Source organism: Pavona decussata, unplaced genomic scaffold, assembly GCF_977016875.1.
Source record: "Pavona decussata unplaced genomic scaffold, jaPavDecu1.1 SCAFFOLD_127, whole genome shotgun sequence".
NCBI classification, from domain to species: domain Eukaryota; kingdom Metazoa; phylum Cnidaria; class Anthozoa; order Scleractinia; family Agariciidae; genus Pavona; species Pavona decussata.
In genome coordinates, this window is record NW_028145541.1 from 478,663 (window position 1) to 503,503 (window position 24,841).

A 24,841-nucleotide genomic window follows, 5' to 3' on the forward strand; every position below is an offset into this window, starting at 1 on the left:
ACCGCTCTAACTGTAGTTGAGCTTGAGTTGTACGAGAAGCAGTATTTTCTTGTGTTTCTGTTTATTATGTTGTTTATTAAAAAATCCTTCAATGAAATCCGAAAGAATAGCATTTAATTTATAGCATTTAGGTAATAAGCAGTGTCTTTCCTGGGTCACTTTGTTTCATGTTACATGAGTTAATCGTAATATTATTATTATTATTATTATCCCCCAACCTGACTACCAGAGTTTATTATCACTTTCTTTTCCTTTATTACGCTGTGGCGGTGCAAACAAGCTTCCCAAGCGTCTGTATTTGCGCCATGTCTTTCAGTCAAAGGGAAATAAAAACGCCTTCAGCCGTAGTCTGGTTCATCCTCACGCACAAGAATAGTGGCGGCTCCGTTTGAGTTTGGTGTCCGGCGCGTTTTGTAGATTAACACGAGGGCTGCTACGAGTACCAGGACGATGAACCCTAATACTCCTGCTAGGACAGCAAAGGCAATAGTACCGTCTTCAGGGGTCTGGTTCGCTGCAAGGTATCAAACACAAGTGAGGAATACTGAATGTTGAACTATCGTCAATGAATAAGACAGTTCAAGTAGCTATGCATTCAGCCCGATGGCAATAGAGTATAAAGGCGGGAGCCGTTCATCTCCCATACATAGCCTATTCCAAGTTGTTTTACGATCAATTTCCAGCCCCGCTTCCTTATGGAGGCCAGGTCACTAGGTACACGATTGTAAATTGGTCTATTGTAAGTAGCTGTTGGAGCCTCGATCAAATTAGATCATAGCTGACAATTAAGAGCTGCAAGGCGCCGGTTGTAAGCTCATGTACGACAAGATTGGATAAATGAAATAATGGTTTTATTACATTTACAACGGTTCAATATAACCGGAACAAATGCTAACTTTCCAAAAGAAACGTTTCTACAGAACAGCATTTTGCGTAGTTTTCGAGCAGACTTACTTAGCAGGTTACTCGCCGGAGCCGACAGGTATCTTACCAGCGGAACCAGAATTTGCCAACCTCTAGGTCTCGGGTTGGTCCTTAGGTGCGTTTGAACCTAAACGATTACCTTATTATAGAAAATTAACAATGCACGTTGACAACGCGAAGTAAAATTTACGTTACAATAAATTAACGCAAATTTTTCAAAAGGTAGGTTTACATGCATTAAATTAACGCGAATTTTTCGACAAGCATCTTGCTTTATTTAGTGCGATTTTCATAATTCTGCAAACTCGCACTTTACATTTCGTTTTGGCTTCCGTCAATAAAACCTTCCAAGACAAGTGCACGGATGTTTCTAAGTTTTTTTTAAAGCCGAAAATTTGGTTTTGAAGCCTAACTAGACCCTATCAATTCAAAAGATAGTGACCCTGAAGAGCCAATAGAGGAGTCATGAACTAATAAGGTTTTGTAATGAAATAAAGGTGCTTTAAAATAACAATGTTGTAAAATAGCGTGCATTAAATTTACAACGACATTAATTGAGATGCACTAAATTAACGCGAATTTTTTAAAATCGGGTTAATAAAGTGCATTGTTAATTTCCTATAATAAGGTAGTCTGTTTTGGTCCTAATTTAGGAAAGCCACATCAGCCCTCAAAATGGCACTGTATTTTACTCACTTAATCGGCCCCAATTTGGGCGCTAAAACAAGTCTGAATTTACAGTGTAACAGGTACCTGTTTTCTTCATGGCCTGCCTAGTTTCACGTGAGACAATAATCGGTCCAATGGCCAGAAGCTGGTCAACTTCGTCTTGCGAGCCACGCTTTTTCCTCTTCTGAAACGGACACCCTTCTGCGCAACGCGAGGTCGGTTCTGAGCGCCGGCAAGCTTTAACTTGGCAATGAAGGTAGATTTGACTGGATTTCTCAAAGCGGAAAGAAAAGGCACTCAACGAAAAACGCTGAACGGCCGACAAGGAGTGATTGTGTTGAAGAGTCTTGTCTTTTGAGCAACTGTAATAAATGAAAAGAAATGGTCAGCAAAAAGTACTGAGAATTGATAAGGCGTGCGTGCGTCGTGCGTCTCCAAAACATATTTTTGTATGCCACATTCAAGTGTTAAGAGGTAGTTTTGAACGCTAAATGGCCCTTAAAGCTTTTTTAATTTTAGAAAATAGCTTTAGATTTTTTCACCCAGAAAACGTTACCCTATGAAGAGAAAGAAGATAAAGGAACAAACAAACAAACATGCAAACCAAACTAACTAAACATTGCATTCGCTCTGACGAAGGGCTAACGCTCGAAACTCGAATCTCTTTACGGTGCTCCAATTCTGTTGATAAAACCAAACATTTGATGACACTAGTATCCTTTGCAGTAATAGGAACCTTAAATCCTTAGAACTAGAAGTAAACACTGAATTAAACAAACTTTGCGAATGGCTAACAGCGAACAAATTAACTCTAAATACTAAGAAATCTAATTATGTAATATTTCTTAATTACAAAAAGAAACTTCCTTATCAACCAACGATAAATATTTACGACAATGATAAAGTTTCATATTCAACATTAGAATGTAAAGATCATGTGAAATATCTTGGCATACTCATTGACAAGAATCTCAACTGGAAAGTTCATATAGATTTAATCGCCCTAAAAATTAGCAAGGCCATTGGCATCATAGCTAAATTGAGACATTTTGTACCCTTTTCTATTCTTGTTAAGTTATATCAATCTCTTATTTCCCCCTACCTCATGTATGGAATTAGTTCGTGGGGTCAAGCTTCTCAGTCTAACTTAGAAAAGCTCCTTCTCCTACAAAAACGAGCTCTACGTTTGATGAACTTTTCTACAAAAAGTGAACACGCTATTCCTTACTTCATTAAACTTAACATCCTACCTGTTCATTTTCTCTATGTCGAATCTATTTCCTGTTTAATGTATGATATCCAAAACAAACTAGCACCTGTTCATATTCAAAATTTATTTAAACATGTCTCAGATATACACTCCTACAACACCCGGTCAGCAACCGCCGACAAATTTTATATCATGTCTTCACGTCTTGATCAACTAAAGAATTCATTTTCTCGATTTGGTGCACGGCTATGGAATTCTTTACCGGATAATATTAGAAAGTCTGACAACAGAAAACTATTCAAGAAACAAATACATGAAATACTAATCAACATTTTAAAAAAAGAAAATGCTTACCTTACACCTTCTTCAATTCTTGAAATAATGAAAAGCTTCTGAATATGTAACAATCCTTTAATTTCTATCAGCTAGCGAATCCCCTTCTTTGCGTCACTTGTTTGTTTACTACTTATTTAACTTTTATTTTAGTCAATTCAGTTGTAAACACCAAATGTATTTGTATTTAGTTTAGCATAAACATACCTACCCGCCTCGACTAGCTTCAGCTATTTGCGGGTAGGTATATAACACCTTGTAACTGTCTATTGTTAATAAAGTGTATTTGTTTTAACTCCCCACCAACGTAGCACCATAGTTTCTTAAGAAACTAACCCCCTTGGCTCAGTTGTTCAAAGCCCGATTAAGCTAATCCTGGATTAACGAGAACTTTGATTCGAGTTTAATTACTATACAATAAAGTTTCTTCAAAAAGATTTTTGGCCCTCAGTTTTTACTTCGACTTTTCTTTACCTTTAACTCGAAATTAGCCTTTAAAACCATTTTTAACGAGCGAGATGAAAAACTCGATTAACTTCTAATCATGGATTAGCGTTAATCGGCTTTCGAACAACTCGGCCCCTATTTATAAACTAAACAATCAACTTGCCTAGTCCCTGTAAGGCTTTCTCCCAGGCCCTCATGGTCAATTCGTTCGGTGACGTATCCGAGACGAACGGCCACTTGACCGAGATGAAAGAAAGATTAGAGGCCTAGGAACTAGGCAAACAATTAACCATACTAGAAACACAAATAAACAGTGTTCTGACTCACCCATTCTCTATAAAAATGTAATGCATTTTGTCATCATAATCAGCGGACGGAGTTGCCTTGCACTCCTCTACAAGAACGACAAGACCTGAATCATTAGACTTCACGGAGACTTGCAGGAAAATTTGCGCCCCGATGTTGATTGGTCCGACGGGATACTCCGTGTAGTACTCTCTGAATTGTCCACTTTTGAACATATTCATCTCGAAGGTGAAGTTTCCAAAAGACTCTGGCGAGGAAAAAAAAATGACTGTGAAATCTTGTTTAGGACAAAGGACTATGAAGAGAAAACAACAAAAAGGCGCAGTATCGGCGATTATCTATTGAATACTTTCGCCCGTCTGTTATTGGTCAAAATGGGTCACGTGACACAACTAAAACTGATGTATATCCAATAATGGGTATTTCCTAAAAGACATCCTCTGGTTTTCAAGCTTAAGGACGGTACCTTCATTTGCTACTGACGTGCATACGTTCTGCGCATGTCGGGAAGGTCAGAGGTATTTTTGTGCTGTTTATGACTATGTGGAAAAGAAAGATTTTAGCAAGGGTTTAACTGAATTAAAAACTAAATAAATAAATAAATAAATAAATAAAATAGGGGGAAATTTTTCAGAGACAAGTTTCAGATCGGAAAACATTACGTACGTTGTTTTGTATTTAAAAGCTTTTTAGAATTATTGTTGCGTAATTGTGTCTGAAAAATGTATGGTTACCCCAAATTATCTTTTTGGATTTCAATAGCTCTTGCTAAAATCTACTTTTCCTGCCTAGTCATAAACCACGCAAAAACAATTTTGTTGATTAGTATAGGAGATACTATCCTAAAGTTGATTTGATACAAAATTTTAGCTGGAACAGCGTTTTAACAGACGAGAAAGTCAATATACTTGTCGACAAAGCAGTGCCAACACTAAATGTCAATTTTCTAAATGCGTTTTCAGGGAAAAGCTCATAGTTTTTCACGATCCTTAATCTCGGAAAGCTGTTCGCTTCTCGGAACAGACAATATCTGCGGCACCCTGCTAGCAGAGCCTTTCTTTGCTTGCTCGATTTTGGCGTTCTCAAAAAAAAAAAGACAAAACGAGGCTCTGCTTACAGGGTGTATCTGCGGACAAATTTAATATCCATAGAAAATCGCAAATTTAAAAGATAGCCGACGCCTATTCCAGACTTCATTTGAAGAGGGCCGTATATATTTTTCGTAGCAAACCGATGATTTCCCGTCACTTTTACGTTACAAAATTACTGTGCAAAGTTTATGGACAATTTCTGAATATCTTCTCCACTCGTCAACCCAGCCTATTTACTTACCGATGTCGCTAATGATATAAAGTTTCGAAGGGTCGAATGACACAGTCGATATCACTTTCCTTCGGTTGTAACGACACTGGAATTCAAACACGGCTTGGTGGTCACGTGTCGCGTACAAACCAATCGCATGCTTGCTCTTTACGTCAGCATAAATGGCGTTACGGTAAACGATCATTTTTCCGTCCTTCGATACGAAAGACGTCGTTCCGCAGTCTTCCAGGGTTGATTTGACAAATATGTATGTGTCGTTCTGGAAGGCAGGCTTGCAGGAAGCGTCGTTAAGGCGCACACTTTTGGGATCGTAGTTGAACGATTTCCGGATGTGCAATACGGCATTTATCTCATCCTTATCACATGTCACGTCCATGGCATAGTCAGCTAAGGAAAAAAGAAATACAAAAAAAAAAATACTGTTTAATACTGTTTAATTGAGCTCATCATTTGTGAATCGAAGGAAACGGGTGATTTTCGATTGTACATGATTATTAGGTAAGATGATTAAGTTGTTTGATATCCTATTATCTGTAAGTTAACATTTAGCGCGATTAGTCTGAATTGAATTAGATATTTTTTTAAGCGAATGTAAATTAGCGTTTACGTCTTTTTAATTTTATAACACAACCCCACAAGCAACAGCTTTAACTTTTATCGTGTTTAAATAAAAGGCATTGTATTATATTGTATCAAGAAACTCCGTTGATGTCTACAAGGAACTAACATGGTACACTCTTCACGACGTTTAAAAAGATTAAAACGTGCATTGGGTACCAAGCGTGGGAAAACAACATAAACGTCAACTCAGCCGCGTCCCAGTCGTCCTTTGCGCGCCGTCGATCGTGACGTCACTCAAACGAGACGTTCATTCGTTGAGATGGTCGGGAAGGCGCGCCCCCAGGATGCCTTCTGCTCTCGAGCTCGGTCCCAAGACTCAGACAAGCAGTTCGGCTTGCTCGATAAGCGCGGTTAGGCCTGGGAATGAGGCTAGCATGAACCGAACTTACATTTCCAGGTGTGAGCCAATCAGAATTAGTAGAAAATAAGAAAAAAAAAAAAAGAATGCATCTGTTACCAAGCGCGGGAAAACGAGAATAAGCGAAACAGTCACTGGCCTAAGCCAATGAAGGTCGACCGCTGAAAATTATTCATTCGTCGCCAAACGTGGGAAAACGCGCGTAAGTTAAATCGAGACTGGCGAACGTTTTAAAATTTGCTCTCGTAATTGACTGGTTATAAAAACTGGGCAGGTCAGTTTGGGCACCAAATGTCTGTGTACAGACGCAGAGTATTCTAATCAAAAGCATTATATCTTTTTATTAATATACATATTCTATAAAATAACTAACTCATCATCCAGGTGGCTGGATTTACCTGGCTTGGTTGTTGTTACTTTAGACGGTGTGGAAGTTGTAATGGTATTATCTACATCCTCTGCAAGAAGAAACATTTCCAATTTCATGCCACTGACAACACTTTCTCTGTTTCCTTGTGTTATGAGAAGAATTTTTTACGGGTATATTACGAACTCACAATATGACCAGCTCCCAGTAGTAGTAGTAAGTGTTGATGTCTTGGTGGATTGTTTTGGCAAAGTGATAAATTTATGTCTTTCATTAACATATCCAAAATACTTCGAAGTTGACTATGACTAAAAGTACTGCAACATCTCAGCGATGGATCACGCTGGATGCGTTTGCGCAACGACATCCACTTTACTTGCGAACGTCTTCTCTGCCGATTCTTAGCCCGCGAATACAGCAACCTCTCATTACTTTCGGCTGCAGGGGAAGATGGGACAGATGGCGGGAGGCTGCCCTCCCGGGCTACCGCCATTTTGAATTTCATTTGAGCGGAACGTGACGTCACACCGGCAGCGAGGACGGAACCATTGTTTTCCTTAGAGAGACCCCCTCCCTCCTGAAATGCCTTGATGTTTAAAGAAATTTCAACCCTCCCCGCCCCTTTCTAGTACCGTGAAAAACGGCTAAAAGGGTGAATACCCTTTCATATTCCCCAAACTTTAGTTGTAATTATACTTACGTGACATTACACTTTGATACTCCAGTCTGAAGCCACTCATAGCTTTACTGCCATTTAAGACAAAATTTACGAGCATGAATTGATCTGTCGAATACAGCAGAAGTTTACTTGCTGAGAAATTGGCGTATTTGGCAATCTGTGTGCTGTTTTCCTTTAGCCCGTCACGAAACACTATGTAGTCGTTAGGGGCTAAAGTCACGTTCTTCAACACTAGTCTCACTTTCATTCCAGCTGGAGCTGTTATGCGCCACGTGCACTGAAGACTGTTTGGAAACTGATTGGGAAAATTAGGGCTTGAAAGGAAGCCTGGAACTGAGCCATTAACAGCGATGTCATTGTTGTCTGCCGCGCAGTCTGGGTCTGGTTTGAAGAAATGAAAAGTGGTGGTTTGTCTGAGTTGTTTTGAGTTGGGGCCTAGCGATTTCGATTCAATTTTCGGGGGATCTGGACAGTATTATATCTCTAGTTGCGTTCGACGTAGAAAGAACGTACTCCTCATAGGCCATTTCCGAGATGCTGTGAACCTCACTATGAAAGTGAAGCTAAGTGCAAAACTTTTCATATGAAAATTAGTTTTGTTTGCATATGAATGAAAACTAATTTTCATAATTATAACAAAAACTTTACACTTAGCCTCGCTTTCACAATGAGGTTCAAAGCAACTCGGAAATAAGTATATACACCAGCACCAGCACACCGTGGCGCGACGGGCAACCTTTGCCATGTATAAATGTAGATGTAGATATAGATGTCTATTGCGATTGGAGTCGAGATTGAATGGGACAATCAACGAATGAATGGATTTTGGGACGCGTATCTGGCATCCCTCGCAGATGACATCATCACGAACTTGGCAAAGGAGAGAGAGCCTGGGATCGAGACACCAATACGCACTCCCTTACCTTTGATTATTACCAGCTTAATCTGTAAGTATAAGAAAAAGCAGTTTCCTACCTGCAGCGCCATCTCCACAATACTGGAGATCACAAAAAGCTGTCTGCGGCAACAGATAAACATAAAATCCGTTACATTTCTTCACCCTTACGGACGTGGACCATCGACAACATGAACCAATCCAATTGAAGCACACTTTACCAGATGATTCGTCCCCGGGGACAGTTGGATGGGATCCTGTGAACCAGCCAGGAGCATGCGTGCCACAGGAACCCGACTTGACGCAAGTATCGGGCATCTGTAATCCAGCTTTTCCTTTGAATCTATACCAGCCGGTGGTTAGGTCTTTGTCACAGTGCGCCACATCTAAGCCTGTTATCTTATAAAACTGGGAGCGATGCGAGTCTCGTAATTCTTTATGCGAGACGCATGGGTCGACCTCTAGAAAAGGAATTTAGAGATTAAGACTTTCGGCAACAACAATAACACACTCTCATTTTGCGTCAAATATAAAATACATGAAAACAGCATAAACAATTAACCTAATGAGGCAAAAAAAAAAAAACTATTTCGAATAGAAAGAGCTAAATGAGACGAATAGTTACAAAAATTGTCATGTTTTATCTGGGTTGTAACACACAAAAAAGGAAAAAAGAAACAAACAACTTGACAAATTAATAAATAATTAAGATAGAAAAAGAAAAAAAAAGGCAAAAAGTACCAGATAGTGAGTGAACCAATAGTTGTAAATAGCTGTATTATAGAAGCCAAAAGAAAATTAACACAATACTAAGCTAGCATTTAGACGTAAGTACTCAAGAAATTGTGACCGTTCAAATGAAAGTTACTGAGCGGTACTCAGCTTTCTGTGGTGCTGCTAAGGCTGTACAAGGTGGTTCTACCTTTTGAGTCTGTGGATAAAATCCTAAAGTGTGACCTCTCAAATGATAGCTATTGCGCAGCGAATTTCCTTGGCTCCGTTTTAATATTATGCGGTACAAGGGGGTTATAACTTCTGAGTCTGTGTATGTGACCGGCTGATTATTCAAGTGTATGCTTTTAGTATTACTTTTCTATCGTTTAGTTCAGAGAGATTTTCAGTTGAGCGCCGACTTGCTATTCGTGTTGGTTTTGGTTTTGCTTTAATACGCTCTGTAACTGGTTAGCAAAACTCAACCAATGAGAACTCAACCAATGAGAAGCAAAACCAAAACCAAAACCAATCCTGATCTGCTCGCACGCGTTTTCCCGCGCTTAGCGCGGGTTACGTGTATTTGCTCAGAATTCTGATTGGTTCGTTTCGCTGTTTGTGTCTGTTGTGATTGGTCAGAGTAAATACTTTAGTTCTAATTTTACGACACTAAACTGAAGAATTGAAAACCGCTCTACTGTACAAGATGGGTCTGCCTTATGTACGTGGCTGAAATTGTAAAGTGGCACCCTTTAAAACAAAAACGTTTGAGCACTGTTTGGTTACATATCGTTATTTTTCTACACTTCTTTTTCCACTGTCATTGTTAAAATTTTTAACCAACATTTCGGGAAACACATAGAAATACTGGGGAATTAAGAAAATAATTCATTTGGGCAAGATCTACAGTATACTTCGAATTCACCCACACACGTGGTGCAAACGACAACAAATCAATGTCTTGTCCCAGAGCACCTTCATTCGCCGCCGTCTAGAATTTCTGCCAGAACATCTGCTCAATACCGCGACAAACAATCATATAGCCGAGACGCACCAAGGAGCTATGATTTGGATTCCAATATGTATATTCATCTTTGTTATGGCTGGTGACACCAGATACTTGGTATGTTAATGAGTTGTAATTAACGGGAGCTTTTACTTCAGCTGTGTGATAAATAGGTTTCTCGAAAATTGCGCGAAATAGGCCTTATCACGGTTTTCGACGCCATTTTGACGGGTAGGCAAACAGGCTTGAAATAACAGTGTTTGTATGGAAATCCGATGTCAAATAATTTTCATAAAACATCGCTTCTGAAAAATTCATGAATTGGAAACTTTTGGCCCTAGGAAAAGGATTTTAAGGACAAAATTGGAGGGATGTAGCTGTGACAGAAAGCGTCCAGTCGTGTTTTGAACTTTCCATACATTTGTCTGTATAGCGAACCAGCCGTGAGCTGCTACTAAAAATAATTCGCGGGAAAAAATACAGGGAAATGTATGGAAAGTTCAAAACACAACTGGACGCTTTCTGAAACAGATACATCCCTCCAATTTTTTTCTTAAAATCCTTTTCCTAATGCCAAAAGTTTCCAATTCATGAATTTTTCAGAAACGATGTTTTATGAAAATTATTTGACATCGGATTTCCATACAAACACTGTTATTTCAAGCCTGTTTGCCTACCCGTCAAAATGGCGTCGAAAACCGTGATAAGGCCTATTGTGCTTCGGAAAGCGACGTTTTAAGAACAAAACCAACAATTTGTTTGAAAAAAATAACAGAATGAATGGCTTATCGCGCAAATAGTTACAAAACTAATACAGGAACACGAAAGTAACAAGAACTGACAAATACAGACATGCAAAACTTTACATAGTAACAGATTTAAAGCATTTTACACTAGTTCACAGAATAAAAGTAATAATAGTAAATGGAAAAATTATTTAGTTGGTCAGTTAGTCCCTTTTTTCAAGAAAAAAAAATTGCCAAGACAATCCTCAAACCGGCAAAGATTCAGTTTCTTGTTTTTGAAAGCCATAAGCACGTATGCATAAGATATGTAGTTTTTTTATCTTATGAATTAATAAAGACTAAGACCAAGACTCGCTTTAAAATATTTAATTGATCGGTATTTCATTTTCAATAATAACTTTCTTTCATTTTTAAAAAATACAGTAGTACCAAATTGTAATTAATAAATGAGAGGCCATCAAAGTTTATGCACGCCACTGCTGCGATGATCTCTCGTTTATTAATTCCTTCGTCGCAATTCAAATATATCACTTTCATATATTTCTCTTCCAGTTAAATTTATCTTGCAATGAAGAGAATAATCCTCTGGGATTACATTTCAGATTTATATTTCAATTCAAACTGAACTATTCAAGACGTCGATACTCTAAAAATACACATCAATTAATGCCTGGAAGATTATCCTTTTTCGTGTGCACTTCGATTCATAAATCTTTCATGTTTAAGAGATGAAGAGAACTAATAGTTTTCGATGGTAATTTAGAGCATTAGCTTTTAAGCTTACGAATGTTGAACAAAATGCCTTCCGCACTTCGGTAAACTGAACTAAAAATAGGTCGAGGTGCATTGTGAAGTGATATCCGTGTTAATACCGCCCAATGAAGTGAAAGTAGTTTCGTATTGAAGGATATCAACAACAATTTTTCTTCTCACGGAAAAGCAATGCGCAGTTCGCTGGCTGATAAAATGTCACAATGCAAGGGAGGTTTGTCGCCGTTCAAATTGCATGCAACAATTGCCGGTAAAGTTAGTCGAGTTACGAAAAAACCTAACAGAAAAATCAGTAAGAACTCAAACGGCTACCGAAAATAGTTTTTCTTTGTTTTGAATTGTATAATGTGATAATAACTGCAAAACATTTCCGGGATCAGGGTTAAAAAGTTATCGAAACTTTGTGTGTTTGTTGCTTAAAAGTATCCTTAGCTTTGAACAAAAAGGGAAGTGGTAAACAGATTGAGTTGTGCACAGAGAAAATGTCAGAAAATAGCACCCGCAAAAACGATGTCGAGGTGGCTAGAAATGTATATTGGAAAGATGAATTTTCCAGGTGATCGAGTTTTACACGATGGAGAGTTCAATTAACGTAACATTTTATGAAAGTTAATCCATCAATCCTGAGCTAATCTACCATCGGTTGAGCAAAACCGAAAGTTATTGACAAAGGATAAAAATTTATAATTCTAATGCCCTTATAATTTGTTTTATAAAAGCACTAGTCTGCTCCATCTTGCGAGGCATTTATTGAACCAAATCTGGGCGCAAAGTTCCGAACTCAAAAGGACGTTTTGGTTGGAAATTTTCAGTTCTTATCAGGTAACACGATTTTATTTCTTTTGTATTACTCAATACTATGGCGCCCAATATTTTGCTCAGTCAATCAACCGTGGGTACCCAACGGCTTATTTCGATGGATCTAGGTTAGACTGGTCCTATATCAACATAGAAATTCGGATGTAGTCGTAAATATAATCTGCAGTTTTCCTCGGCAAAAAGACGGCTGAAAATTTCCTAACACTGGAAAACGAATCCCTTCCGTTTACGAAGGAGCATATACGTCGTTAAAATGTGAAACAATTAGCTAGCATTTTGGCTAGCATTTTCGTGAACCCAACAACCTCGTAAATTCGAGGAATAAAATTAAAACTTGCAAGATGTATACGTTTACACAAATATGTCTCTAAAAGGACCGAATGATCTAGGAGCCATCAGACAACATTTAAGTACTTTGTTTAAATGTATGTTCTCGTTGGGTGTCTCTGAAAGCTGTTTTACTTTTATTAACTTACAAAACTGCACTCACATTGGGTCGAAGACAGCAAAGTTTTTTCCGAGGCAATGTAAAAAAGGAAGATTAAAAAGAAATCGAGATATTGTAATTGCTATGCACGAACTGAAAGGCTGAGTTTACAATTGTGGTTATGACATCTAAAATTGTCATCGAGGTACCGAATATATTTTTTTAAAATTGAAATTGCTTTAAGGACAACCGGTCACTAAAGCCGCCAAAACTGACTTGAAGTAAAAAATTGCATCCAGTTTTTGACTCTAATATCGGCGAATAATAGACTTTGATTTTAATCTTTGTATTAAAAATAAATAAGTCAGAGATATTTATAAAGTTAATTTATGCTTCCGTCGCTACAGGAAGCGAGAAATTGAATGTTAGACATGAATAATAACAAGTCTGGGTAAAATCACGTTTAATACCGGGAAGTTCTTCTTCGCGAGAGAATTTTCAATATTTCAACTAATAGTGCTTTATAGCTTTACAGTCGCCTAGGTTTTAACTGAATACAATTATGTTTTTATTTATTCAAACGACGCGATCTACTCGGACATTCACCGTTTCTTTAATCAGCGTATGAGATTAATAAAAACAAATCACTCGATCGAAACACCTTGTAAAATTCCTTGGCATTTTGCATGCAGTCTACTCTCTTGATAAATACACATTGAGATTAAAAATCTCTAAAATGAAGGAGCTTACATTGCTAAAGCTCTAATATTTTGCCTGTTAAGCTTCACTTACTAAGTGCAGTCTGTACTAATTTCACTATTTGCCGCAGGCTCAACGCTCGCCGTACATAGAGTTTAATAATTCTTATATCATACGCTGTGAAACAAGATGTTAGGCAAATACGTTAAAAAAATTGCCGCGTTGAAAAATATCTTACCTGTTGTTGCAACTGAGAGTGGAAAGGTGATAAGGAAAAGTTCCCAAAAGAACACATACATCTTTTCTTTGAGCTGAAACGAAGCTGAACGCAAAAGCAGCAGGCAGTCGGCTGTTTATGCAGATTTGTGAATTTGAATGATAATTAGTTGATCGATAAACAAGATACCTCACGCAAATTGTTCCTTAGTGCTTATCAATATCACGATAGGGTTCTCGCCAAGGAAAAGTGGAAAAGCGTGATTTTAAAACGAGTTCAAGGCTGGCGTATTCCCTTGGAATGCTAAAACAAATGTTTGATAAACAAAGACAGGCAAATTATGCCATGATAAAGAATTGATTAACATCTTTCATTTGAACAGTGAATACTCCAGAACTTCATCAACAAACTCAAAAGTCTTAACTACGTTATACATTACCAGATGGTAAACAGAAACGCAAGAATGTAAACAGCTTTATTTAATAGCCACAGTGGTCCACGATTTCAATTAACAAACTCAGAAGAATGAATCTACATTTGGCTCAGAGAGGAAATTAAAATTCAAGTAACTGTCAGCTTTTAAACCAAGCTAGTTACCATTAAGCATTCCACCTCATGATAAACGACCAACGTGTGTTTCAAAGTCCCACTCTCCCGTTGAACTGACAAAATAAACTAACAAACAAACAAAACAGACAAACAGAAACATTTCGACCAGCAATGGAATAACTTGTCGTCAAGGGTAGGGATATACCTAACTTGTAACTCTCTGTTTTTAATAATAAAGTGTGCCTACTCATTTTTATTTTATTTATAGCCATTTCATGTAACGCAAATTGTATTGTCTCATCACCCATCGCAAAAGCTATTTGAATTGTGAGAAGTTGACCAAAATACAAAGCATAAAATTTTTTTTTTCTGCTTAACTAACGTGGATGAGCACGTGGCTTCCTATAAGAATTGGATTCTTGTATAACACACTACAAACACTGACGCTGGTATTTTCTGGATGGTAAAAAAGACTTCTATCTCCATAACAAAAATAATACTATAAAATGAAAATAAACCAATAGAGTAATCATTCAATAATTATATTCGTACACTTTTCGCGATGTGTTAGTCGCAAAAATAATTTCCGTGATATATATTAATTTTTGAAACTTCTTTAACTTTAAACCCAACACGTGATGATTGACCGATGGACATGTCACTGAAAAGTATGGATTAAATTTTAGACGTAAGTTTTGAAGGAACTTCAAAAACCTAGCGGTCCTGGGCCCGCGGGTGACGTAGCTTGTGTTTTTAAAGTCGTTGTTCATTTGATTGAAAACTTTCGGTGAGGACGATAATGACCCCCTAAACCTCTTTTGTACGGAAACTTCCTGTTTAATAAAATAGTCGTGATAAGCTACTTTATTATTTTTTTCCTCTTCGGATTTCTTTGTCTAACAAAAAGTGCGGTGACAATTAGTTCTATAAAAACATAAAGTCGTTGTGTGTATTTACAATTGAAAATAAAAATATTTTCAGATTGTCGAACTTTGAAATGATTCAGAACAATTTTTCTGTGAAAACAGCTCCTTTCAGAAAGCTGAATACAAAGCGCAAATTGATCGTAAACATCCGTTATATTTCCCGTGAATTTTAGAAATGCTGCAATTAACGTTACTTTTATTTTTGGGCATATCTATCATCCCAAACTAATTCTTGTTATTTAAAAACACCCTCATTTGCTAATTACGCTGGCCTTTTACTCCAAGTGTTTACTGGGGGGAGTGGGGAGGGTGGGCAAATTCGAATAATCGAGCAAGGAATAGCACCGCATGCAATTTCTTCTCAGCGGTTCAATAACGCTCATTTGAATGGCCACACTTTACGATTTTAGGTTCAAAGTTAGAACCACACAGCACCACAGGAAAGTACTCCTCAGTAGTTTTCATTTGAATGGTCACACTCAAGATTTCATACACTAGAGTCAAAAGCTAGAACCACGTTGTACAGCATAATAAACAGCACTGCAAGAAAGTACTACTCAGTAGCGTTCATTTGATCGATGATTGGTCACACTACAGGAATGTTCTGCTCAGTAGTCATTTCGTGCATATGGTCACACTTTGGAATTTTAGTCCCAAATTTTAAATTCATGCCAGATCAACAAATCGTTCACCAAAGGACATGAGCTATACATAATCTCGCACCCTATTATCGGGAAAGGTACTTCATCTTAAAAGAAAAATTTTTCAATTGTTATTTTAAAGTCTTGCATTTTGATTATACTCAATGATTTTTCGTCTGTTAATGCGAAGAAAACGGCAAATTGAAAAAACAAATTCTGTGAAATCTTCCGGCAAATGGAAATCTGCACGTTCGAAAACAGACGAGATCAGATATTTTTCCACTATCGCTATCAGAACTGCAAGGATTATTTTTGCGACTTCCTGTATCCCCACAAACAAGAAAATTAATATAAGTAGCTTTAATCAATGCTTTACATCTACCAATAGGAATGAAGCCTTTCCCCATTGCACAAGAGACCCCGAGGTGATCCTTGTGTTCTTTTGTGTTGTTCCCAGCTTAATGGTAAACACGAGAGCTGCAAGACGTCCTTTAATTTGTACCTGCCAAATTTGACTTCCAATCGTCTTCACAAGCCTTTGTTAGTGGTCAGTTTTGACTGACGCATGCAATTGTGTATTTGCAATGTTTCGTGTTCATGCTCTCGAATGAACCATTTCTCTTTACTTTAAACAATTCTTTTTAGAGCTGAACAAAGAAGAAGAAGAAGCAGATTTAAACTCGCACTGCGACAAAGCGGCGATACTTCAATTCCTGAATGGTTGTTTTCAGTTGTGGGGCCGGCCGTGGAAAGTGGCTTCCTCATAACATTTGACTGATTAGCACACCCGAGAACTGCAAAGCTGTGTAATCTACAACAACAACAACAACATGAGAAATGTCTTCACATTTTCACATTACAGCTCTATAAAGAAAAATACTGCTGGAAAATAGAAACATCGTGTACATTTATCACTGAGGCGCCGAAACGGAACAGAACATTCCATCTGTTAGTGATTCTCTGCTGCTAAACTATTGCTGTACAAGATTTTTTGGACAACAGATATATAATATTGGAAGACGAAACTGCTACTCGCTAGAGAATAGCTGCGCTCAAATGGCAGAATCACCGACAAATACTACAAACACCACTTCTGTTTTGCAGTTCATGCAACCGACTGAGGAAAATAACATTTCCCAAGAGCTCAAGTCCAGAAGCATTTCACTGATAGTAATCGAGGCACTGTTTCTCCTTTTGATCAACTCCGTGGCGTTTTTCGGGAATTTCCTGGTTTGCCTTGCGTTTTGTCGAAACCCCAGACTGCGGATAATTCCAAATTATTATATCGTCTCCTTAGCGGTGGCTGATTTGCTGACGTCAGTATTTTGTCTGCCTTTCTCAGCTGGATCGCTGATAGCCGGCAAATGGCCCTTTGATGTCTGGATGTGCCAATTACAAGGCTACTGTGCGTTTGCTTTCAGCATTGCTTCCTTGCACACGATGGCGTTAACTGCGTGTAATAGATACATCCGGGTTGTTCAGTTTAATCTTTATCTCAACTTATACACCTCTAAATTGACAATTCTTTCTGTTCTCCTAATATGGGCATGGGCTTTGTTCTGTAGCGCTCTCCCTTTCATTCTAAATATTTCGACTTTCGTGTTCCATCCGGGAACTGTAATTTGCTACAGCTCTCCTTCATTCACGCCAGCATCAATCGTCCTCTTTACTTCTACTATGATAATTAACATACCGGCTCCGATGGTCGCTGTTATTGTTCTATACCACAAGGTATTCCACGCCATTAGACACCAGGGCTTCAGAGTTTCATCCGAGAGAGGTCTGAGGCCGACAAGTCTAGAGGATATAAGGCTTGCTAAATTGCTTTTCACGGTGACTTTGGGGTTTTGTTTGTGTTGGGGCCCTGTGATGATAGTGGAGTGTATTCGGTTTATAGGTGTTTGGGCAGTACCACGCCAAGTGTATCTGATAAGTACGTTTTTTGGAGCGACCAGCAGTGCAATCAACGTCTTCATTTATGGAGTCATGAACAGGGCCTTTCGAATTGAGTTTGTCAAGATCTTGTGCTGTAAAAAAGTTAACTGAGAGCGCAGGCCTAAAGCATGAAGCTGGCCTCCCAGCGGGGGTGTTAAACGAGAAAAAACCTTCCCTTCCTCATATCGCTCTCCGCTTAACTTGCTCTCATTTCAGGTTTTTTTTCCTATCCCTCGGGACACAATCCTGTAAATAGATTTTCAACGAGGGGGTGGAATAAGCCACTACAATGCAACTGTGTGTAATACTACGTTCGGTATTCAGCGATAAAGAATTATGACTGTAGTTGAGGTGCTGAAAACCACTGTAAGCCCTCAAACAATTGATGTTTAATCTCTAAAATTATTTTCCTAGTTATTCATTATCCTTAAACTCCTAGAAGGGAATGTAGGCCCTCATAGCTGCCATCTTGGATTACCCAACAACCAAGTGTATTTTTTATTTTGGTATCAGGTAGAAATTCAAATACTCGTGGTGCTTTCATCGGGGACATTCAACTGCTCTTTTACGTGCTGTATATTTAGATCTGCTCAGAAGTTCTTGTAGCGGCCTGAGGAACTGAGACAAAAAAAAAACTAGAGTTTTCTTTGGTGAAAGGGAAGGAGGTGAAGGGAATGGCAGCCTTGCTTTTCATAGATAGAACAACTACAGTGTAATGAATTAGAAATGGCTATGTTTGCTAGTATCAGCTAACGCTTTAGTTAAAGGGTAGTAAAAGTTCTGTGCTTGTAAGACGATGACGATATTTGCCACTGAAGAAACAATTGTTTTGTAAATTCGTGGAATCTAATGAAATATAATTAAAGGTTGAAACTGACTATATCGCTTGAAATTAATAAACTATGTTTATCAGCAGCCTATCGAACGCTCCTCTCCTTTCACCACATGAAACTGATGGGGCCAATTGTGGGAGAGAATCAATGAACAAAAGAATAAGAAGGTACTAAAATCTCGTTTTGAAATTCATTTGCACCCCTAAAAGGTAACAATTTAGTTAACTGACAAAAGTTACCTGCTATATTTTGTTGGCTCCTTACCATAGAAGATACCAGCATAATTTCTATCGGTAGTAATTTTTCCCCCAAATTTTAGCACCCTGAGCGTTACCAAGACAGAAATTCAATAATACCACAATTATCCCATTCATATTTATATGGAATTCCCTATCTCCCCTCCCTGGGAACAAAAGACATCTTACAAGCTATCTGAAACTGCGCATGTACAGAGATACTGTCTGTCTTGTTTTACATTAACATACATTCGTGATATATATTTTTTTCATTTATCTAAACTGATTACCAAAACTAATACAAGAATCACTCCAACTTTAGATAGATAGGATTTGAAATGATTTATTTGATAATTCGAACATTCTTTAATTACAGTCGTTCATTTTCACAATCACTTTATTTAATATAATTCTTTTCTTTTCAGTTTCTTAATTAAAATTTATTATTCAACTCTGGCAGAATCTCCATCCCTCGATGTCCACTCGGTGTTTACGGCAGAATTATCTCTAACTAAATATTTTTACTCCCTTCGCTCTATCACATTTCGAATTTGGAATTACCTCCAATTATGGCAACGACTCCATGGTAGCACATCCATATAGTCATCCATCTTTTCTTTCTGCACTTACTCCGATAATTGAAGTTCTTTAGATGCTACTGTATTTGTTTAATTAGTCAATTAAAGGGAACCTCTGCTCCAAAAACAAATGGACGGTAAATTGCTGGAAATAGCGTCTAAATTCTAAATTTAGTTTAAGAAGTAGAAATAACATTCAAGTGTGCTTAAAAATTAGATATGATTGTCACCTAGCTATTTTCGCTTTTTTGGATTTCATGACGTCATTGCGTTGCCGCTATTGTTAGTAAACAAGTTCTTTTGTGTGAAACAAAAGAGAACAATAGCGGCAACGCAATGACGTCATGAAATCTTAAGGGTTTCTGAAAGGCAGTGCTTAACTACTACAAAACTATTTTTGCGTGGTTTTAAAGCTTTTTAGAATTATTGTTGCTTGATTATCTCTGAAAAATGCGTGATTACCCCAAAATTTCTTCTTGGATTTTCTCAGGTCTTCTGACTGAGGTTTGCTTAATTCTCCTGCATGGCAAAAAAGCTTCGCAAATTAATTGCCGAACTAAACTGGAGCAACCTCGAGGTTTAAACTGGGGTTAACCAGGTCGTTAATTAACCCCGAAGGAAAATGACACGCGAATAGCGCACAAAAAACTTAAAAATCACCAGTTGTGAGGTTTGAAATCTTTCAAAAAGACAGCAAAGTATGGGGTATTACTCGGATTTAATCCATGAACAATCGGGTGATACACTCTAGCTGCTCCATCTTGGCAGTTCAAAGGCGGTATAAAGCCCTTTACATCTGCCTCGTGTCTGTTAAAGAAAAGAATTTTTCAAGTTATAAACAAACATAAGAGCTGTTTGGCTTTGGATGTTGCTATGCCTCAGCGAGAATATTAACACAGTTGGGTGAGCGTTAACTTTCCACCAATGGAACCCGCGTTCGACTCCCAGCCTTCGCGTTTTATATGAGTTGAGATATTGAAAATAATTGAGCAACGTAATAAACCAGAAGCAAATGAAATATCATGCAGTTTTTGTCTGGGAAGTGTTTGCACCTCTTGTTATATTGTTATTAACAGCGACATCAGTCAAAGCAAAACAAAAACGGAAAGGCGTACGTACATATAAACAAACCGACATTACAAAATACTATGGGCAATCAAATATTGTGTACTGTTGGTATGTTGGGTGGGACAGGGGGGGGGGGTGGGGGCGGAGGGAAGGGGAGCACCGTTCGAACAGAGTGGTGCATCTGCCGCGAGTCTCTCGTTTCATATACAAGCTTATACAAGAGTACAAATGTACACAACGTAAAGAAACCCACGATCGATACTTCTCATGCTGTTTGATGCATTGGCGTTTTGGTTGCTTTAGTTTGAAAGTCTGAAAATGTATATGGATTTTACAGAAACAGATATACCTTATTATAGGAAATTAACAATGCACGTTGACAACGCGAAGAAAATTTAGGTTTACATGCATTAAATTAACGCGAATTTTTCGATAAGATCTTGCTTTATTTACTGCGATTTTCATAATTTTGCAAACTCACACTTTACATTTTTGAATGCCAAACTGCGTTTTGGCTTCCGTCGATAAAACCTTCCAAGACAAGTGCACGGATGTTTTTAAGTTTTTTTTTAAGCCGAAAATTTGGTTTTGAAGCCTAAATAGACCCTATCAATTCAAAAAGATATAGTGACTCTGAAGAGCCAATAGAGGAGTCATTAACTACTAAGGTTTTGTAATGAACTAAAGGTGCTTTAAAATAACAATGTTGTAAAATAGCGTGCATTAAATTTACATCGACATTAATTAAGATACATGAAAATAACGCGAATATTGTAAACTCCCGTTAACAAAGTGCATTGTTAATTTCATATAATAAGGTATATGGATTCTAGGAACCACGTCTGAAAATGACTATGAATTTCAAAACTCTGGGCCCAGTTGTTCGAAAGCTACGATTAGTTGTTGACCGAGGTTTTCATCTCACTCGGCATTAAAAATAGTTTTTGAAAGCTAATTTTAAGCTAATGTTTAAGACAAGTCTAAGTGTTTAGCCTTAGGGACAAAAATCGTTGGAAGAATCTTCAAAGATTAGTCATTAAACTGGAATGAAAGTTCACGTTTATCAGGGTAACGGGCTCCTGCGTTACTAAGTAATCTAGGGCCCAGTTGTTCAAAGCCCGATTAAGCTAATCCTGGGTTAACGTCAACTTTGATTCGAGTTTGTTTACTAACCCATAGAATTCTTCCAACAGATTTTTGTCCCTCATTTTTACCATAACCTTTTCTTTTTTTGGCTAATTTTTAATAAGCCAATGGTAAAGAAAAATTGAAGGCAAAACTGAAGGACAAATATCTTTTGGAAGAATTCGTATGGATTAGTAAATGAACTCGAATCACAGTTCACGTTAACCCAGGATTAGCGTAATCGGGCTTTGAACAACTGGACCCACGATTTTAAAATACTTTAATCTGGCTTTGAACAGCTAGGGCCTAGTCTGAAAAACGGTACCGGAAAATTACATATTTTGGTCTGAAACAGGGTCAGTATTTGGAGAACTAAACTGCACACACCCCGAGGGGACATACCCTCTTACAGGAGGGGAGGAGGGGGGGGGGGGGGAGGTACGTACTTACCTGGCTTGATGAAACGGCCGTTCATCCGTCACCCACCCGGTGTCGACAGCTGTCATGTAGATTCTGTCCATCTGGAATTCCAGCGCACTGGTTCGTGTCATCATGTTGAGGGCGGCCTTCGCCATATTGGTGTGTGGATGGCGATGGCCTTTTGACACACGTGAAAATTGACCTTCCATGGCCGAGACATTCACGACAAACTTGCGCTGAAAAGGGCTTCGTTTTAATAAAGGTTTTAATTTTGCTGTCAAGATGAATGGACCGACTGCATTGATGGTCAAAACCTGAGAAACGCGAAAAAAGAAACAAAGAATTGTCATGCCAGATGTAAATATACAATGCTGATCATTTTTCAATTAAGCATATAAAAAGCGTATTTCCCTAAAAAAATACCACTCAAACAAACAGCCAAGTGATATGCAATGGGCCACGAGGCTCTTCCATTACGGTTGGTAGAAAGGGCTTTTTTTCTCCCATCGATGAGTAAAAGGAACCGGACACCGAATCGCTAATAGCCAGCATAACTGAGCATTTATTTGCCAATCTCTAAGTCCGACAATCAAACGAGCGCGGAACGCGAGGCCAGAGGGGATGAAAGATATTTTTTTCCTCTCGCCTCGCGCTCCGCGCACGTATCTCGCGCGGCTTCGCGCTTGGATAAAAAAAAGTGCTTGTTATGTACCCTAAATTGTCAATGATGAGCGCAATTAATCTCTTTCAGTTATGTTATGTCATCCTTTAACTGTTTTTTCGATATGATTAAACCGGTAGAAGTGATTGTATTGTCCTTATTAAAGCATTGAAAATGCGATTTAATAGTGGCAAAAATAACTAAAAAACAACACAACAACAACAAAAACAAAGCAATAAACGGACTAAAAGCAAACATACAAAAATACCTGCAGCAGTTCTTGTAGAGGCACTTCATCCAGGTTGTATGTCCAACTGTTGCGCTTGCGCAGATCCACTTGCTCACCGTGCTCATCCTTTTGGCCATCCGGGAACTCATTTGAGTTCGCGACCCAGGCAAGGGCTGCTTGTGACGAACAAGAAACTGCAGAATGGTGTTTGTCTAATTGTCTCTGGCTTTTGCTAACAAGAAGATTGCTAACGTCCTTTGACAAGCCTGGCAAGTGGTTAACTTCATCGGCAACCAATGAATGATAATACTGGTACGGCCTAAAGATTGTTTGTGCTGCATTGTTGATTAAAATATCCAAATGCGGAATGTTCTGCTGAACGAAGTCGAGAAACTCCTCAATGGATGCCATGTTTTGGAGATCGAGATGGACGATTTTCAACCTGTGTTTCCAGACATCGAAATCTTTCTCTTCGCTGTAACGTTTCGCGGCATCAACGGGAAATCGTGTGGTGGCAATAACGAAGCACCCATCCCTCAGCAAGCGCAAAGATGTTTCTAAACCAATCTTGATTCGACCGCCTGTAACGATGGCATACCTTCCTTGTAAATCACACGACGCCCTTTTCATTTCACCATTCAGTTTATGACATCCATCACAGAGGCTGCCAAAGGACCTTTTGGAACGACACATGTAGCAGTAGGCTTGGTTCAGATCAGCTGAATCTTCGGTTACCATCTTTTTCAACATTTTAAACACTCTTTTTCCAGGCCGACGTTTATCCCTATACGGCGCCGGCATCTTGGTAACAGCACCAAGAGAGTCAGGGTTCGTGGCCGTCCTACCACCATTTTGCCTTTTCCTCTTCAGAGAGTTGCTCAAGTGAAACTTTTCGTTCAAAAGCCCAGGATGCGCATCCATCAAGCGATGAATATCGAGAAGATTTTTACCGAAAAGCAAAACATCGGAACTTATTTTCAAAGCGTCAGCCTCAGACACCGCTTGATCATGCGTAGTGAGCTTCAAAATTGCAAGATCCCTCGATAGCGCTGACATGTCGCCATTTTCGGTCAACAGGTTCAGCAGTCGTTCCTTGATCTCGAGAAATTTCGCCCAGGAGCAGTTTAGCCAAGTATACGACACGTTCGTTTCTTGAATTAGTCGGCAAAGAGATGGTAATTTGCTTATGATGTCCTCCGGTTTGACGGCTCGGCAATCGATGATAAACTTCGTCCCATCCTCGCTGAAATCTTCGAACGAAATCGAGTCCACAGCTGAGGTTGTTATCAATTTATAACGTTTTCCATCGTACGTTAGTTCCATTTTGCTCATAGTGATTTCTAGAGCTCCTGGCTCTGTAAAAGGACAGGATCTGTGGTTCAAAATAGTGAAACAGAGCCATTTATACGAATAGGCTATTGCCCAGTACCTAAATCAAGTTGCATCAGATTTTTAAATGACGTCACCGCTGATCGAGGTAATGCGGGGTTTCCCCAGTACCTAAAAATTTGACAAATGCGTACAACACGAAAGCTAGAGTTGTGGTCCAAAATCCGGAAAATCTTCTAGATGGACAGAAAAACCGATAAAAAAATACTGAAATATTAAAATCATTGAAAAGCTGTGCCACGAATCATAGAATGCGTGACAGAAGGAAGTGATATGCAAATAAGTCTTCCGCTCGCGGTTGTCCTGAAATGTTGTTTGTTTGGTGCAGTCCAAGTGACGAATAAATTTCGTGAATAAATCCTTTTAGGAGACACAGTTACATTTCCATCTTCTAACCACCATTTTTCTTTTCTTGTTATTTGGTTTGGTCCGTTGTTTTCACAGCTCATTTCCCACATCATTTAAAAGACAATTTTGGGTAGGTGATCGATGACGCCACCACTGTTTTGAGAGCGCTTTTACAGGTTTCTTTGTATGTCATTTTAGGGCGGTCAACAGGTCGCGTCTCATTTGTTATTGAACACTGGAATTAAGTTGTAGACAACCAGATTGAATGGAGAAAGCTCTTGCATAGCACATGTGAACGTTATAATGAAAAAGGCATTGAAGAACATAACAGAAGGAGAGAGCATAGAGGGGAGAGAAAAAAGTAGAAAATAGTTT

General features: G+C 38.5%; 3 protein-coding genes across 5 annotated transcripts; 1 reads left to right on the top strand and 2 right to left on the bottom strand.

Annotated features, from left to right (window-relative positions):
* Positions 1 to 37: 37 nt before the first annotated feature.
* On the bottom strand, positions 38 to 13,795 carry LOC146469048 (ZP domain-containing protein-like). 2 transcript variants are annotated; one of them, XM_085123674.1, is made up of 8 exons: positions 13,550 to 13,795; positions 8,213 to 8,593; positions 7,259 to 7,618; positions 6,590 to 6,649; positions 5,222 to 5,599; positions 3,911 to 4,136; positions 1,678 to 1,955; positions 38 to 514 (listed from the first exon to the last, which is right to left on the bottom strand). In XM_085123674.1, exons 1-8 carry the CDS (start codon positions 13,608 to 13,610, stop codon positions 339 to 341), a joined length of 1,920 nt encoding a protein of 639 aa, XP_084979800.1. In that variant the 5' UTR covers positions 13,611 to 13,795; the 3' UTR covers positions 38 to 338. The 2 variants fall into 2 exon arrangements, with proteins under 2 accessions (XP_084979800.1, XP_084979801.1); XM_085123675.1 differs by lacking the exon at positions 6,590 to 6,649 and having other exon boundaries at positions 13,550 to 13,790.
* Positions 11,460 to 18,497, top strand: LOC146469049 (beta-2 adrenergic receptor-like). Of its 2 annotated transcripts, none has more exons than XM_085123681.1 (2): positions 11,460 to 12,188; positions 16,290 to 18,497. In XM_085123681.1, exon 2 carries the CDS (start codon positions 16,701 to 16,703, stop codon positions 17,688 to 17,690), a length of 990 nt encoding a protein of 329 aa, XP_084979807.1. In that variant the 5' UTR covers positions 11,460 to 12,188; positions 16,290 to 16,700; the 3' UTR covers positions 17,691 to 18,497. The 2 variants fall into 2 exon arrangements, with proteins under 2 accessions (XP_084979807.1, XP_084979808.1); XM_085123682.1 differs by lacking the exon at positions 11,460 to 12,188 and adding an exon at positions 14,148 to 14,270.
* A 478-nt stretch (positions 18,498 to 18,975) lies between these two features.
* On the bottom strand, positions 18,976 to 24,222 carry LOC146469050 (uncharacterized). The gene is made up of 3 exons (XM_085123676.1): positions 22,769 to 24,222; positions 21,870 to 22,153; positions 18,976 to 20,033 (listed from the first exon to the last, which is right to left on the bottom strand). The coding sequence occupies exons 1-3, from the start codon at positions 24,059 to 24,061 to the stop codon at positions 19,883 to 19,885; spliced, it is 1,728 nt and encodes a 575-aa protein (XP_084979802.1). The 5' UTR covers positions 24,062 to 24,222; the 3' UTR covers positions 18,976 to 19,882.
* Positions 24,223 to 24,841: the final 619 nt, after the last annotated feature.

Coding starts and splice junctions, on each gene's coding strand:
- LOC146469049 (XM_085123681.1), top strand. CDS start 16,701: ATGGCAGAATCACCGACAAATACTACAAACACCACTTCTGTTTTGCAG.
- LOC146469048 (XM_085123674.1), bottom strand. CDS start 13,610: ATGTATGTGTTCTTTTGGGAACTTTTCCTTATCACCTTTCCACTCTCA. Junction 4,137..5,221: donor TTATATCATTAGCGACATCG/GTAAGTAAATAG, acceptor TTTCCTCGCCAG/AGTCTTTTGGAAACTTCACC. Junction 1,956..3,910: donor TACATTTTTATAGAGAATGG/GTGAGTCAGAAC, acceptor CATTTATTACAG/TTGCTCAAAAGACAAGACTC.
- LOC146469050 (XM_085123676.1), bottom strand. CDS start 24,061: ATGAGCAAAATGGAACTAACGTACGATGGAAAACGTTATAAATTGATA. Junction 22,154..22,768: donor CTCTACAAGAACTGCTGCAG/GTATTTTTGTAT, acceptor CGCGTTTCTCAG/GTTTTGACCATCAATGCAGT. Junction 20,034..21,869: donor CGGCCGTTTCATCAAGCCAG/GTAAGTACGTAC, acceptor TTTCTTTAACAG/ACACGAGGCAGATGTAAAGG.